The 13,970-nt window shown below is 34.9% G+C and overlaps 1 protein-coding gene across 1 annotated transcript in view; it reads right to left on the bottom strand.

Moving 5' to 3' along the window:
• Positions 1-13,970, bottom strand: part of PKHD1L1 (PKHD1 like 1) — a 141,379-nt gene that overhangs the window by 80,482 nt on the left and 46,927 nt on the right. Inside the window, exons 24-34 of the mRNA XM_090283443.1 lie at positions 13,202-13,349; positions 12,387-12,541; positions 10,843-10,965; positions 9,999-10,104; positions 6,850-6,960; positions 5,601-5,765; positions 4,560-4,681; positions 3,144-3,276; positions 2,534-2,729; positions 532-674; positions 8-112 (exon numbers count right to left, since the gene is read on the bottom strand). Of these exons, the coding sequence (XP_090139569.1) occupies positions 8-112; positions 532-674; positions 2,534-2,729; positions 3,144-3,276; positions 4,560-4,681; positions 5,601-5,765; positions 6,850-6,960; positions 9,999-10,104; positions 10,843-10,965; positions 12,387-12,541; positions 13,202-13,349 (1,507 nt within the window). The remainder of the gene's footprint in view (positions 1-7; positions 113-531; positions 675-2,533; positions 2,730-3,143; positions 3,277-4,559; positions 4,682-5,600; positions 5,766-6,849; positions 6,961-9,998; positions 10,105-10,842; positions 10,966-12,386; positions 12,542-13,201; positions 13,350-13,970) is intronic.

The following is a 13,970-nucleotide window of genomic DNA, read 5'->3' on the forward strand; positions in this document are numbered from 1 at the left end:
CTGTTACCTGAATCTTCCCCATCATTCGTAATCCTGAATACATTCCCCGTTGAAGGAAGAGTACATTTTATGACATTTGATGATGATGATGTCACATTGCAAGGGTAGGGCCCTATAAAGAATAAAGATGGGATAAAATTTTTTTCTCAAAAAATTTTTGAGCTATCGAAATAAAATATAATGAATAAAAAGTCAAGGCCCCACAAAAACTCCACATTATATAGTAGGCTTTTGGTACATTTTTCTGATAGTAATCATGTTTGAGTCCTGGTTATTTTTAAAACAGAAACCTTCCTCTTTTTAAGTGGTTTATAAATATTAAGAACACAACAATTATTTATTGAAATCCAAAGGAGTCAGTTTCCCTTACCACCTTAACCAAATACATTAAACCTTTTATACACTCAGAGAAGATAAAACTTCCATGATTGAGAATATCTGTGTAATCACTCAGAACCTATAGTACGTCCTTTAAGCTGAGAAAAATGAAACACCCCTCACCCCCACCCCCCGTGAGGATGAAACTCGTACCTAAGAGCACGGTGTTCTCGGTGGGTATTGTGCTGAAACCCAAACCCATTATGGTGATTTCAGTTCCTCCATATAAGGAACCTCTCTGTGGAAACATGTTGTTCACTTCCAACGTATACTGTATAGAAGCATTTAACCTGTCTCTGCAAAAGAAAAATTAATAGATGCTTCAATGAGCTTTCCATGGGGTCATGTTGTAAACTTTTACCAAAATATAATTCATGTAAGAAGATAAAGTAATTGAATATTTAATTAGACAATACTTTTTCCAATTAATTGACAATTATCATGAACCTCAATTTGGTTGAATGGTATATAGATAATTGCTTCTCCCTAACTATGAAATTGGATTTCTGAAAATCCCACAGTAGTAGAATTTAGGATAAAATATTTAAAAATATTATGGGAAAATACAGTTATAAGTACTAAGGTCACAAGTAATACATAAAATCCTTTAAAATATTTTATGTATTCATTAAAGTAAAACATAAAGGCAGCACTAGCTACAAAAAAGAATAGCAATAAGCCCTGACCAGTATGGCTCAATTGGTTGAACATCATTCCACAAAGTGAAAAGTCACTGGTTCAATTCTCAGTAAGGGAACATGCCTGGGTTGTAAACCTGGTCCCTGATTGAGGCTCAAGTGGAAAGCAACTAATTAATTTTTCTCTCAGACATCAATGTTTCCCTCCTTCTCTTTTTCCCTCCTTTCCCTCTGTCTAAAAATAAATAAATAAAATCTCAAAAGAATAGCAATGACATTTCATATATTTTATATGAGTAATAAAAGTTTTGTGCAATTAATTTGAATTTATCATTCTATGTTTGTAGGAAACTTGTCCTGTTCTCCATTCCCACTATTTCAACGAGAGGGTTTTCAATTTATTTAGCTTTGTTACAAACAGTGTGTCTACTAAGAGGCCATCAAAACAAATGTACGATACTTTTCTGACCTGACAGTTGACTCCCATATCCCAGCTCTTACCATAACTTGAATGAGTCTTTGAGTTAACTTTGTTTACTTCCACAGCATAACAAAACTGGTACTTCTTGAACTGCAACCCAGATCCCCAGTCAATATGCTGTCAGTTCTGCCCATTCTATCATTACGCAAAAGCACAAGCCAACAGCTTTTCTAGAACCCATGTGAGCTCCACCCTTTGAATCAAAGAGGAGATGTAGCTTCCAGGTCTATGTTTACTGTTGCTCATCTTCCTGCACCTCCCACAAGAACTTGCTGCAATCACGTCTCCTTCCACTCTGACATCAGCATTACTTGCTTTTTCTTAACTCCTAAATTTCTGTTTCCTCTTCTTTCTGCATATACTAACCCTGCAACTTCCTATTCCAGAACTAAAATTTTACCAGTTAACGCATAGCTTTTAGGGAAGAAAATACTAAACAATTGCTTACTGGGAAGTTAAGAGATGGAGAAGGAGTCTATCCACCCTCTCCTTCAGATGACCAACTCCTACCCATTTCTTGGCTTAATTGTCACCTTTTCAAAGAACTCTTCCCTTTTCCTCAGGAAAAGTTAGCTCTATTATATACTCATACAGCACTTGGTAGCTCTTATTCATAGCCTTTTTCACACGTGTGATTAAGTTACTGATATAATCCTCTGTGTGAAATCGGCCTCCCCAACAAAGCTGTGATGGGGGGACACATCCCTCTTATTCTCCTCTATGAACCCAGCACTGAGCAAGTGCCTGCCCCCCAGTGACTGCTTGATAAGTATTTCCAGAATTAATGAAAATCATGTGACATATACATATACCTAGTTCTGCAGAGAACCTTACAACCTAATCTGAATAATTAATGGCCTCAAAACTAAGAATCCTATGCACTGTATAAGATATTCTCAGAACCTTTTGCCAAGGGAGATGTAGAAAGGTAAAGAAAGCAACTAATTATAAGGTTAATGACTATTTCTTTTCGTCTCCTGATATTATTAGCCCCAGGTGTTCCACAATGCCATCAAGTTTAAGTTCATTGCCATACCTTGTTGATGCAAAACCCCAGTTTCTTACTTCCACACAGATAACATGTTTTCCAGGAGACAACTTGGGCAAAAGGCATCTAATATCAGTTAAGTTCCAGTGAAGAACCTGGCAGGATTTTCCTCCAACATACACCTCCACGTTTTGTGTGAGTTCAGTTCCAAAGTTATAACCCTTAATTGTTAAATTAACTTCTCCTATTATTTAAAATAAAGAGTTTTACAAAAAGGTTCAACTTATTATGCAGTGTGCAATCAGCATATTAACTAAACCAGATCACCTCTTCCTCTGGATTTAGGAAATCCTACTACTTTCACAGGCAAAAGAAAAATCAGTGAAAGAGCTGACAGCTGCCACACAGAGATAACATTCATGTTTAATTATTTCACAAGGAAAAAAAAAGGTGGCAAAGTAATTTTTAAAAAACGTAATGTTTTTCTCCTATTGTGCATGTTCAAAGTGAAATAACAGACTAATCCATGATTTCAAAAAAAAACCCTCATGACTGGTTTTGCTTTAAGAAACAAAACTGCAGGAAAGACTGTTTCAAAAACCTTTCTAGAAATGATTTATATATGTCACACAACTGATCTTACTGAACAATTTCTTACCTAATATTGTCCGTACTTTTGGACTAAAATCAGTTATAACTGGGGTCTGTAAACAATCGTAACTATAAGCGTCCTTTGCTGTGGCTTGAAATCCATTGGTAATAACTGAAATATCAACTGTACCCTCAGTTCTCTGAAATAAGAGGAAAAAAAGAAAACAATTAGAAAGTGTTAAATGTTGAGATAAAGCTATTCAATGTCTAACACAAACAGAATTTTTCAAAATAGACTTCCGAAGATGTTTTCTTTCAAAGTCATGAATAAGAGTCAGTTTTCAGATATTTAGGAAATCCTATTTTCAAATGTAGGTTACATGTATAAATTCTTTAGATAAAGTCATAGGATAAAGTGACTTTGACCGGTCTAATTGCATCTATATCATTGAATTCTTGAAGGTTTGGCAACATAGTTGAGTTGCTTTAGATAAGTGATTCTCTAACTGATAAAACATAAGATACAAGAAGTTGTGACTTTTTGCTCTTATAATGGACTCAAATTTAATTTTTATTCCTCTTCACTGACAAATCACATTATTGTATCTTTAGCTACCAACTTCCAGAATCCAAGGCTAACACTTGGATCCCTAAAAAATATTGGTGCTTTTACTGATATAGCAAATATACAATTGCCAATTAGGAAAAACACTTTTTATATCTAGCATTTACTTAATGCACACTGATTGTTTAACTTAATGACATAATTTAAACAAAGTAAATTTTAATGTACCTTCCCTCCTGATTCTCTTCATGATTATTCAGTCCAATGTATATTCAAATTTGCTTTTCCTATAGGTTCCAACTGCATAATACCCACCTTAGTCTGCTACATTTTAAAAAAATGTTAGTGACTGGATTCATCATCTTTTTGCACCTAATAAGCAAACTGGAGTCTTTGTTTTAATTTCAACACTATTTTTAAAAATAAAGAACAATGACTGGTTCTAAAATAGAATGTTCCATTTTCATCAGCAATTAGAAACTTTAACACATTTAAAATATATATTTCTTTTAAAAAACTAAAAATGTTTAAATTTTCATCCCTGAAATTTTAGACTATTTATTAGTACTAAGTTTCTTTTTCATCCTTTGATTTACCTGGTCTATTCCCATTCTTGTTTTGTGAAACTCTCACACCCTCTTCCCACATTTTTAATCTTTACTTTGTATCTACTCCTATTATTTCAAGTGGAACACACTGTTTATGTGCCTGTTTTCCTTAATGTTAATTTTAAGTATCTAGAAGATTGAATAATATTCTTGTATTTGCACATTAGCAGAAAGATGTTGAAGAAATAACTGTTAAAGAGCATAACTGAAACTCTGCACTTCCTAGGTAACTATGGAAATTTGTTTAACTCTTTACTGAGATCTTCCTTAATTCAGATTTGAGATAAATAAATAAAATCAGATGCCTTACTTTCGGCGTTCTACAGGTTATCTTATTCAAATCCCCATCAATCACATTGCAGTTTTCATTTCCAACTAGTACTTTTGAATTTTCACTAAAGCCAAATCCAGACAGAGTAATAAGAGTACCACCTGCATAAAGAAAAACACAACCCAACAACAGCAGGTTAACTATAACAAAAAGAACCTTGGCAATAACCTAACTCATCATTCAAGAATTGTCTAATTATCCAAAGTCTGAGCTTTGAAGTCTGAAACTGTACAGGAAGTGGGCTAAGCAATTTAATGAAATAACAGATTCAGAACCAACATTGCTTTGGGACATTACTAGCAGCGACTGTTATTTTGCTAGTACCTTCTTCATCCTAAAGAGAAATGATGTTGTTTCTATTTGCTCAACCATTCCATGGGTGGGGCATGAGAGAGAATTAAGATTCTTACCAAATCCCAAATTTTAATACCTTTAAATAAAAGGAAAACTGAGAAAAAAAATCCCCCCAAAATAAAAATAAAATAAAGTAAAATAAAAACACAAGACATGCCCAAAAGTTCAAGATCAGGAAAAAAAAAAATCCCAAACTAAGCATAGTAAAATGAACAAAACACAAAGAAAATGAAACAATAGGCAAAATGTGTTATTTTCCTCTCATCATCTGCATCACCTTCCTTTCCCCAATTTGTTCCTGGAACTTTTTCTGGGTCAAGTAGCTCCACTGAGATTGTGGTTACAAATGGAGCAGCTGGTAAGCAGAATAATAACTAATAAATCTTATCTTGACATAACTGATGAGCTTGTTATAGAAACATGTAATAATTGATGATATTAATTCAATAACCTAAGTTGTAAATATGAGCAGTCACCCTGACTTGTGTTTCATGGGACACAAAAGAATGAGTCAGCCGTTTAATCACTGTGACTTCTAAAGGGGAGTCTCCTTTGTTCTACCTGAGGGAGGCTTGGGCTCCTTTCCTTTCACCCTGTTCTAGAAACAGTACAATGAAGTGATGGAAACGTATGCAATGTTCTTTCTTTGGAACAATTAAAAATCACCTGCGAGGCTTCCAGAATCTGGCCAGAAGTGTGAGATCTGACTCTGATAAATGAAGTGGAATTCCTCGTGCTCCACATTCCGTGCGAGCCCAACGTCAGCTATGGACACGGCAACAGGGAAACGTCCAGCGCTCCCATGCAGAATCTGGCACCTGATCTCATTTTCTTGTAATAAGAAAGAAAAAAAAATGATAAAGCCAATATTTTTATGAAATCAAATCACTGAAATTTTATATTTGCAAATATAAACATTGGCCTTCATTTTATACCATCAATAAATATAACTAAGAAAAACCACTCCATTATTAATGGAAGAAAAAACCCTTACAACGTACTTGAAACCAGACACTCCTAGAAAAGAGTTAGATGAACAAATGACACCAAAGTAAACAATCTGCTCCTGATTGCTACTGTGTTAAAAAAAAAAAAAAGAGGGGTATAATAATTTAAAAAATCCCAATCTGTAGCATAATTTATATCAAAAGTTCTAAAAAATGTGATCCAATATATTATTTAAGTCCCAAATTGAGTAAAATAGGTTTTGAAATGTGAAAGGTGACCGAAACTAAATGAAAACATCTTCACTTCATTTGGGACAGAATGTGACTTGCAATACAAGTGCAAAACTGACAGGTAGATGACAAGCGTGCATAGAAGATCTAAGTTAAAAACAACTCAAACGATATGAGAGATGGATTTGCTTATGTAGTTTCAACTTATTAAAATTAAGAAATATACCTAGGATTCCGAAGGGTAAATTTTAGGGAAATAAATAATTATGGCCCTCATTTTTTCAAGAGCAGAAAAGGTGAATAATCTTTAAATTCTATGTTGATAGACAGAGGTTGTGTTGGGCCAGAAGTCAGGGAAAGTGGCCCTGTCCCCTTGCAACAAAATTAATGTGGCATTGTCAAAACACAGGCAGCGGGGACTGTGGAATACCAGAGCAGCACTTCACATGTTTCTGTGTCCCAGAGACACACCAAACAAGAAAAGATTTCATGTAATCACTTTATGAAAGAAAAAAAGAAGAAAAATCAACTACCATGAGATAAAGACACCGTATAACAGTGAAAAGATTAGTTTGTGGCCATAACCAAAGATTTAAAAGATAAGTTGTCTTTCCAGAGCACTTTGCCAAATTCATGACCCCATAGTTTACCCTATATGATAATAGTAATCTTTGATTCCATTTCCTCTTAGAGAAGGACAATTAGAATCAATAATAATAATTTTTAAAATAACCTACCAGCCACAGAAAGCAGGGAGCAACCTATTGGTCCAACTGAAACTGAAACATCCGAACTAGGAGAAAATCCAGAGCCTGATATGGTTAGAATGGTACTTTCTTCATAGGACCCTGAAAATGATGTTTAAATAACCATGTTAAGATGACAACTCATAGAATCTGCTGTTATGAAATGAGAGAAAAATAATACTATCTTCTAAAAGATATATACGCCTATAAGCAAGCAGGGGGTGTAAATGACACACTTATTCAGCAGTGGTATTTTATTCCATTGGGGCTACTACATTGTTTCATATTTTGCATCTGTGTGTTGATAGAGATCAATGATCTGACTGGAGATACGAAATAAAATAAGGAAAGAAAAATTATTCTTACAACAAACAAACAAACATCTCTACGTGGTAACTTAGGCAATTTCAGAACTGCCATCATAAATTCATGAGAAAAAGATAAGTTGTTAAATAAGTGTGTTATGGACACTTCCCATTTGAAATACAGCAGGATCCCTCTCTCTTGGGTGATATGCATTCTCAAGAGCCTGGCATATTGCTGGTTTACAGTCGCTGTCCCAGCGTCTTATTCTTAATGATTTCCCATTCGATTTTTAGAAGTGTCCACATTTGTTCAATAAATGATAGATATGATCACCCTACTTATTATTTTTATTATTTTTTAAAATTGTTGTTCTATTATAGTTGTCCCACTTTTCCCTCCATTGCCCTCCCCTGTCCCGCCCTCACCCTACTTATATAACATTACACACCACAAAGATCCTGCAGGAATTAAACAAACTCTAAAATTTTAGAAGAAAAGAATCAAATGACTTGTGTGTAGAGATGGATTTCTTAAGTATGATACAAAAGCCATGGTGAATCATAAAGTAAAAGAGACATAAGTTAGAATGAATCAATGATTTAAATGTTTCCATGAACAAGACACAAAAACAAAACACAAGTGATATATTGGAAGGAAACATGAGCAAAGGATTGGCAAACATACTGTATAGTATGCAGCTACAAGTCAGTACACAAAAACAACCTCATAAATGGATAAAGGAGGTTAACAAGCAATTTGCAGAAGAAGAAATAACCTCAGTGGCCAAGAAACATACAAGAAGTTGTTCATATACATTACTAATTGGTTATTAAAATAATAACTTCTTCTGCATATCAGATTGACCCAAGTTATTAGGAAGCTAATAATACCAGGTATTGGTAAATATGTAGGAGATGTGGTACTTTCATACACGCTAGAAGTACAGCCTCTTTGGAGAGCAATTTGGTCATCTAATAAACTGTGTACACATATACCCAATTATACAGCACGTGTGGACATATCCCCCCTAAAGAAGCTCTATCTAGCATGAATGCAATAGATTTGTAGGAGTACAGCAAAGCTCAAAATTGCTTACAAGAACTGTAAGCAATCTAAATGTCTATCAATAGAGAAACAAGTAAATTGGTATTTTTGTGGAATATTTTAAAGCATTAAATTTGATATGTATAAAACCATATACATATTTCTCAAAATGAATGCTGAATGTTAAAAGTAAGATAAAAATTATATTTATGCTGTAACTTATCATTCATAAACATATAAACTGGTAAAATTACTGTGTGCTATATACAAAAGGGATTAAAAATGACATGAAAGAATACACACAAAATTAATTACTGTGACATCCTCTGGGGAGGTTTATAGGTGCCTAGGAATAGCAACAGCACTTAAGGAGGATGCTTTAGCTCTTACAATAATATTTTCTTTCTTAAACTGATGATTTAAAGTAAACACAACAAAATGTTTACAGCTGTTAAGCTTCAATGAAGAAAATATGGGTGTTTTAACAGCATTATTTATATTTCTTTTTATGATTTTTAAATTTAACAAAATGTGGCACAAAGCAATTCATTCACATCGTTAATTATTTTGAGTAAGAAATAATGTTTTCAGAAAGTGTATATAAAATTGAAAACTCATTACAAAATATAAAGATAGACGCAAAAAGTAAAGATATCAAAGAACTATAACCAAATTAAAGTTAATCAAATCCTTATTTTTGAAAGTTTTGGCCCCTGTAACATGAATTAACCCAAAGTTAATATCATTACTTTAGAAAAAATTCTGAAGATTATATTCTTTCATCATAAAGTGTGCTATTTTTAAAATTTACAGTTTTATTTTCTGATCTATAATTATACTTCAATTGTTTTAGGACTGTCAAAAGGAGGATTAGATTATAATGGAGGCAATGGTGTAACCCCAGGTGCTATTGTCACAGATAAAATTGGGAGTATTGACCTTATACTAAAAAGCAAGGGTTAAAAATTATTAAAATATCTACCTTAAAATACTTGCAAACATCTTATGCAGTTATCTTTAGCTACAATTTCTTTGGTGTTAAAACCTTAGCATGTTTGGCAAAATCATATTGCCCCTTCTCTAACAATTAATTTTGCTCTCTTGCTGCCTTCTTTGTTTTAACAGGGACTACAAATACTGGCTAATTTGTCAGGGTGAATTTTCCTACTAACCACGGAGACTTAACATGTGATTATAACAAATGAGCTATTTTTCTGACTGAAAAAAGCCACTCCTTAGACTCCTTAGTCCTCATGTTTATCTCGATCCTCAGGAGTTCAGACACAAAGCATAACCACACTTTTTAAAGCAATCATATATTATGAAGACATGGTATAATGTGTCCTCCTAGACTGACTTCTTGGCAATAATTTCTCTTTTATTCTCAAATCCAGGACCTAATTATTTTCTTTTACTAACTAGCAGCTGTCTCATTACTAGCCTTTTAGTACTAAATCTCCTAGAACTGGTCTTATTTGATGAAAGATTTCAATCAACACTTTAGGTAGTACAGTTTAAGAAAAATGCCTCCATATCAGACTAAAATCGTAGAGAATGATTCTAATGTGAAATTGAAGACTAGTGAGTTCAACTTTAACAGTTTTTGTTTTTCAAAAATAAGTCTTTAATGATCTTTTCACAGCTTTCCAATCTGGTACATTTTCCCCCACTATGTAGAACTGTTTGCTTGTCTTAGCCAGTGACACTAGCATATAAAACATCATTGTCAGAATTCACATTTTCGCTAGTTGTCTTCTATCCCATAACCAAGTTAAAGAGCACAAGGTTACCTTGGGAAGGGCTAGTGGCCTCGACCACAGGAGTAATCATGGGATCCCATGTAAACCCACAGTCACCTGAACATTTAGCAGGAATTCCATTGACATAGACTTCAACCTTCAAATAAAAAACACATAGATAAAGAATACAGGTGAAGAAGTAACATGGTTCTGAAGCATATGCATAGAATTTAGAATGAATAATGTAATGTTGTTTGCTTCCTTGCTTGTTTATAAAAATTAGTCTCCCTACTTGAACTTTTCCTGCTTTGACACTTCATTCATTCATTCATTCATTCATTCAGCAAATGTGACCACTCTGCACCAGGCACAGTTGTAAATGTTATAATATTGGGACACAGCATTGAAAAAACAAGTGACATCCCCAATGTACCAAATTTATATCCTACTGGCGGTGAGACAGGTGGTTGCCTAGGACCATAGACAATAATTATAAAAAGGAAATGCATATGATGCCCTGATTTTGAGTGCCCTGAAGGAAAAGAAATCTTACTCTCAGGAAAGTCACCTAAACTCCTTACACACTAATGTCCTCATCATTAAAGCAGTGGCATTAAAAATTACTTCATAGAGCTTCTGTAAAGATTAAGTGAAAGGATATATTTTCAAATTGTAACTGGCTGTAGTACAACTTAAAAATCTATTCTTTTATCATAAGGAATATAATTTTCCCAAAGATCATAACATAATATTATGAGTTGATCAACTGTTAACACTAACATTCACATGAAAATAAAGATGTCACCTCTCCTGTTTTACCAGGTCTTTAATGTACTACAAACTAGTTATACATTTAAAATTATGTTAAACATCAGGTGAAAAGTTTCAAAAATACCTGTGGCTGTTGGCTGGGCGTACGAAGGAGGTCTCCAAGTACACGTTGTCTGAATAAGCCACCTTCCTTTACCTTTGTCACTGTCATATTAGCCTTTTCTCCAATAATGTTAGAATCATTAACCTATTTTTAAACAAAATTATTTTAATAGAAAGCTATGATAACCACATTAAGTTTTTTTTTTTTAATTTAAGAATGGTTGAGAGTGAATAAAAGATAAAGGATAAAAAAACAAAAAAAACCCATTCAAGTCACATTTATTAGAAAAGGAGCCTCTTCAAAAATGAGCATAATCTACCCAAGGAAAAATCTGCTAAGGTCATGGCAAGGGCTATCTCAGTTGCAGAATTTTCTAATTCCTTTTCCAGGCCATGTGTATGTGTTTTCTTAAATACCCCCACATCTGTATGACATCCATACAGCCTATGTGTGGCACACGGTATTCTGTGTTTATTACTATTTTCTTGTTTGTTTCCTTTCCCTCTCAAACTCCTCTTCCTCTTCTTTCCAAAATGATTTCATAAGTAGAGCTTTGTGTTTTTTTCCACCTTATGTCATGGACATATGTGGGTCTATATATGGTGCTTGTATTCAGAAAGTATCATTTTCACAGCTACTATTCTATTAACTGGGATTTAGGTTTCTAGGTTCTCATGATTACAAATAAAGCTGCAGCAACTAACTTCGTGCCTACATCATTTAATATTTGTATCATTATTCTAGTAAAAAGAGTTATGTATAGGAAAGAGTGCTGAATCATAGGTATCTAGACTCAGATAACTACTAAATTATCCTCCGTAAAGGTCATGCTAATTGACTTTCTTACTGACAGAGCCTGAGGGAGACTGTTTCCTTACACGCTCATCATGATAGAAAGCATCACCTTTTTCAGGTTTGACCATCACTCCAGAGTCTCCTCTAGATTTCCCTCCTTCACATACTCAGCCTGCCTGACTCCCCTCCTCTGCCCTCTTCCACATGCAAATGAATCCAATGACAGAAGATGAGAACTTAAGGTGTGACTGACTACCTTAGGAAGTTGAAAAGGTCATCCTTACAGCCGCAGAAACCTCCAGGGCCCCAGAACACAGCTCTCAGGGACGGTGGTAGAATTACAGGCAGTGAGGCTGATTCAGCCTGCCCAGCCCCCTTAAAGTGCCTGTGGATTAAGTTCTGAGACTGGCCCTGTCCTGGCTCCTCTGCCCCTGTCAAGAGTCTTTGACACATATTCCTGGGCTTGTCCCACAGGGGTAGGAAATAAAATACCAACAGCTGTTCTTTAGGACAGAGAACATCTGGTCAACTTCATTTAGAGCAATCTTCTCAATTTCCTTTCTTTAGTCTATAGTTGGTACTTGGGAGGGGAGAAGGTGGGGCTGGGGGGAGGTAGGGAAAGCGAGAAAAAACAGGAACTGTGGCAGCGTAAGCAATAAAAATAAAATTAAAAATCTATACACAGTCTCCAATTCTTTTTAGACTGAGGCAGGGTGCAAATAAGCATGCATCCAACAGAGGAAAACAGAAACCAGGCCAAATAAGGGAACCTGTAGGAGATTCTGCTTTCCACATCTGCTTCTCCACTTGATGCTCCACGAGTATCCAGCACAGGTGCCCTCTCGTGTAACGGAGACTTGCCCCACGCCTTCCAGACTCTGCAGAGCAAACCGCAGTTCCTCTGCGGACACCGTGGCGGGGAGGCCTGCACTCACAGAGGGGGTCAGAAAGTCACAGACTGGTTTTATCCTTAAAGTACAGAAAGGGTGGGCTATGTGTTATCACTCATAAATGAGCTGTCCCCCTTCAAATAAAAATTACATGAGTAATGCACCTCAGATTATAGCCTTCATGCAAATACTTTATTTTTGATATACAGTAGTCCCTCTCTATATCATGGTTCACTTATTGTGGCCCCACTGTATAGCGGAATTTTAAAAATATTATATTTAATTATTTATCGCAGATTTTTCGCTGTATTGTGGGATTTTGCGGTACTGTACAGTAAATACTAAAATAAATGTAAGGTTCCTCCACGAAGGATTTTCACCTATCATGGGGGGGGGGGGGGTCTAGAACGTAATACCCGCGATAAGTGAGGGATCACTGTAAATTAACTTTATAGGCAACCTATGAGCCATGGATACAAAAGAGAAACAAATTTCTGAGACTATAACCTGGTATACCTAGTTATATGAATAAAATGTGAAAATGTAATTTGTTCAGGATCATTTACCTTTACATTAGTAAATTATGAAAATTATGTAGAGAAATAATATTAGAAAGAAGTATACCAAGATGTTTATTGTGTTAGTCTAGGTTAGCATTGTCCAATCGACACATGTTCTGGACTTTTTTTGTATACCTTTGAGAATCTGTCCATGAGCTTGAATGTCAAAGCTGCCACTCAGAGGTGAAGATGCTGCTTGAATTCTTTGAATACGAATCCTTGATTCCCCTGGCCAATTATTTCCTCTGTAAACAGACTCATTCTCTGTCTCATTCGTGATGATCTAATTTCCCAAAATAAATATTGATAAAATGATTAAACATGGCAACAGCTAAGACGATTTCTCTTTCACCATGGTATAATCCTGTGACATGACATAAATGAGCCTCATATATTCAGGATTCTTCAGAACATTAAGGAGAGTCACATAAATCAACACAGACCATATCTATATAACTGCAATAATGAGGCCAAAGTCAACTGTCATCTGTGCAGCAATTAGCTGAAACCACAGTAATTCCTCATTAATTCAGAGTGTATCCTCCATCACTCAAGGGACAAATATTTATTGAGCGGCTTTCTATTCAAGGTATAGTGCTATCTCTGTGGGGAGGCAAAGAAACCTGAGATGCAGCATTGGCTATCAAAAACCTAAAAACTTTTAGGAAAAATGTATATGGGGAATTGAAAACTTAACTAACAATATGATCAGTACAATGAATGAGCCAGACTTGGGAAATACCTGGCTAATGTTGAGAGCCAATCAACTGACAAAAGAAACACAGGCTATAAAAATTCATAGATTGTAACTCAAATAGTGAAAATCATATTTTCCTGCTTCTGATTCCTCACAGTTATCAGTTAATCTTGTAGAATTTAAATGTCCATAGAAATGAGTAAACTT

The sequence above is a fragment of the Furipterus horrens genome, unplaced genomic scaffold (genome assembly GCF_987537825.1).
Source record: "Furipterus horrens unplaced genomic scaffold, mFurHor1.1.pri manual_scaffold_7, whole genome shotgun sequence".
In the NCBI taxonomy this organism is placed as follows: Eukaryota; Metazoa; Chordata; class Mammalia; order Chiroptera; family Furipteridae; genus Furipterus; species Furipterus horrens.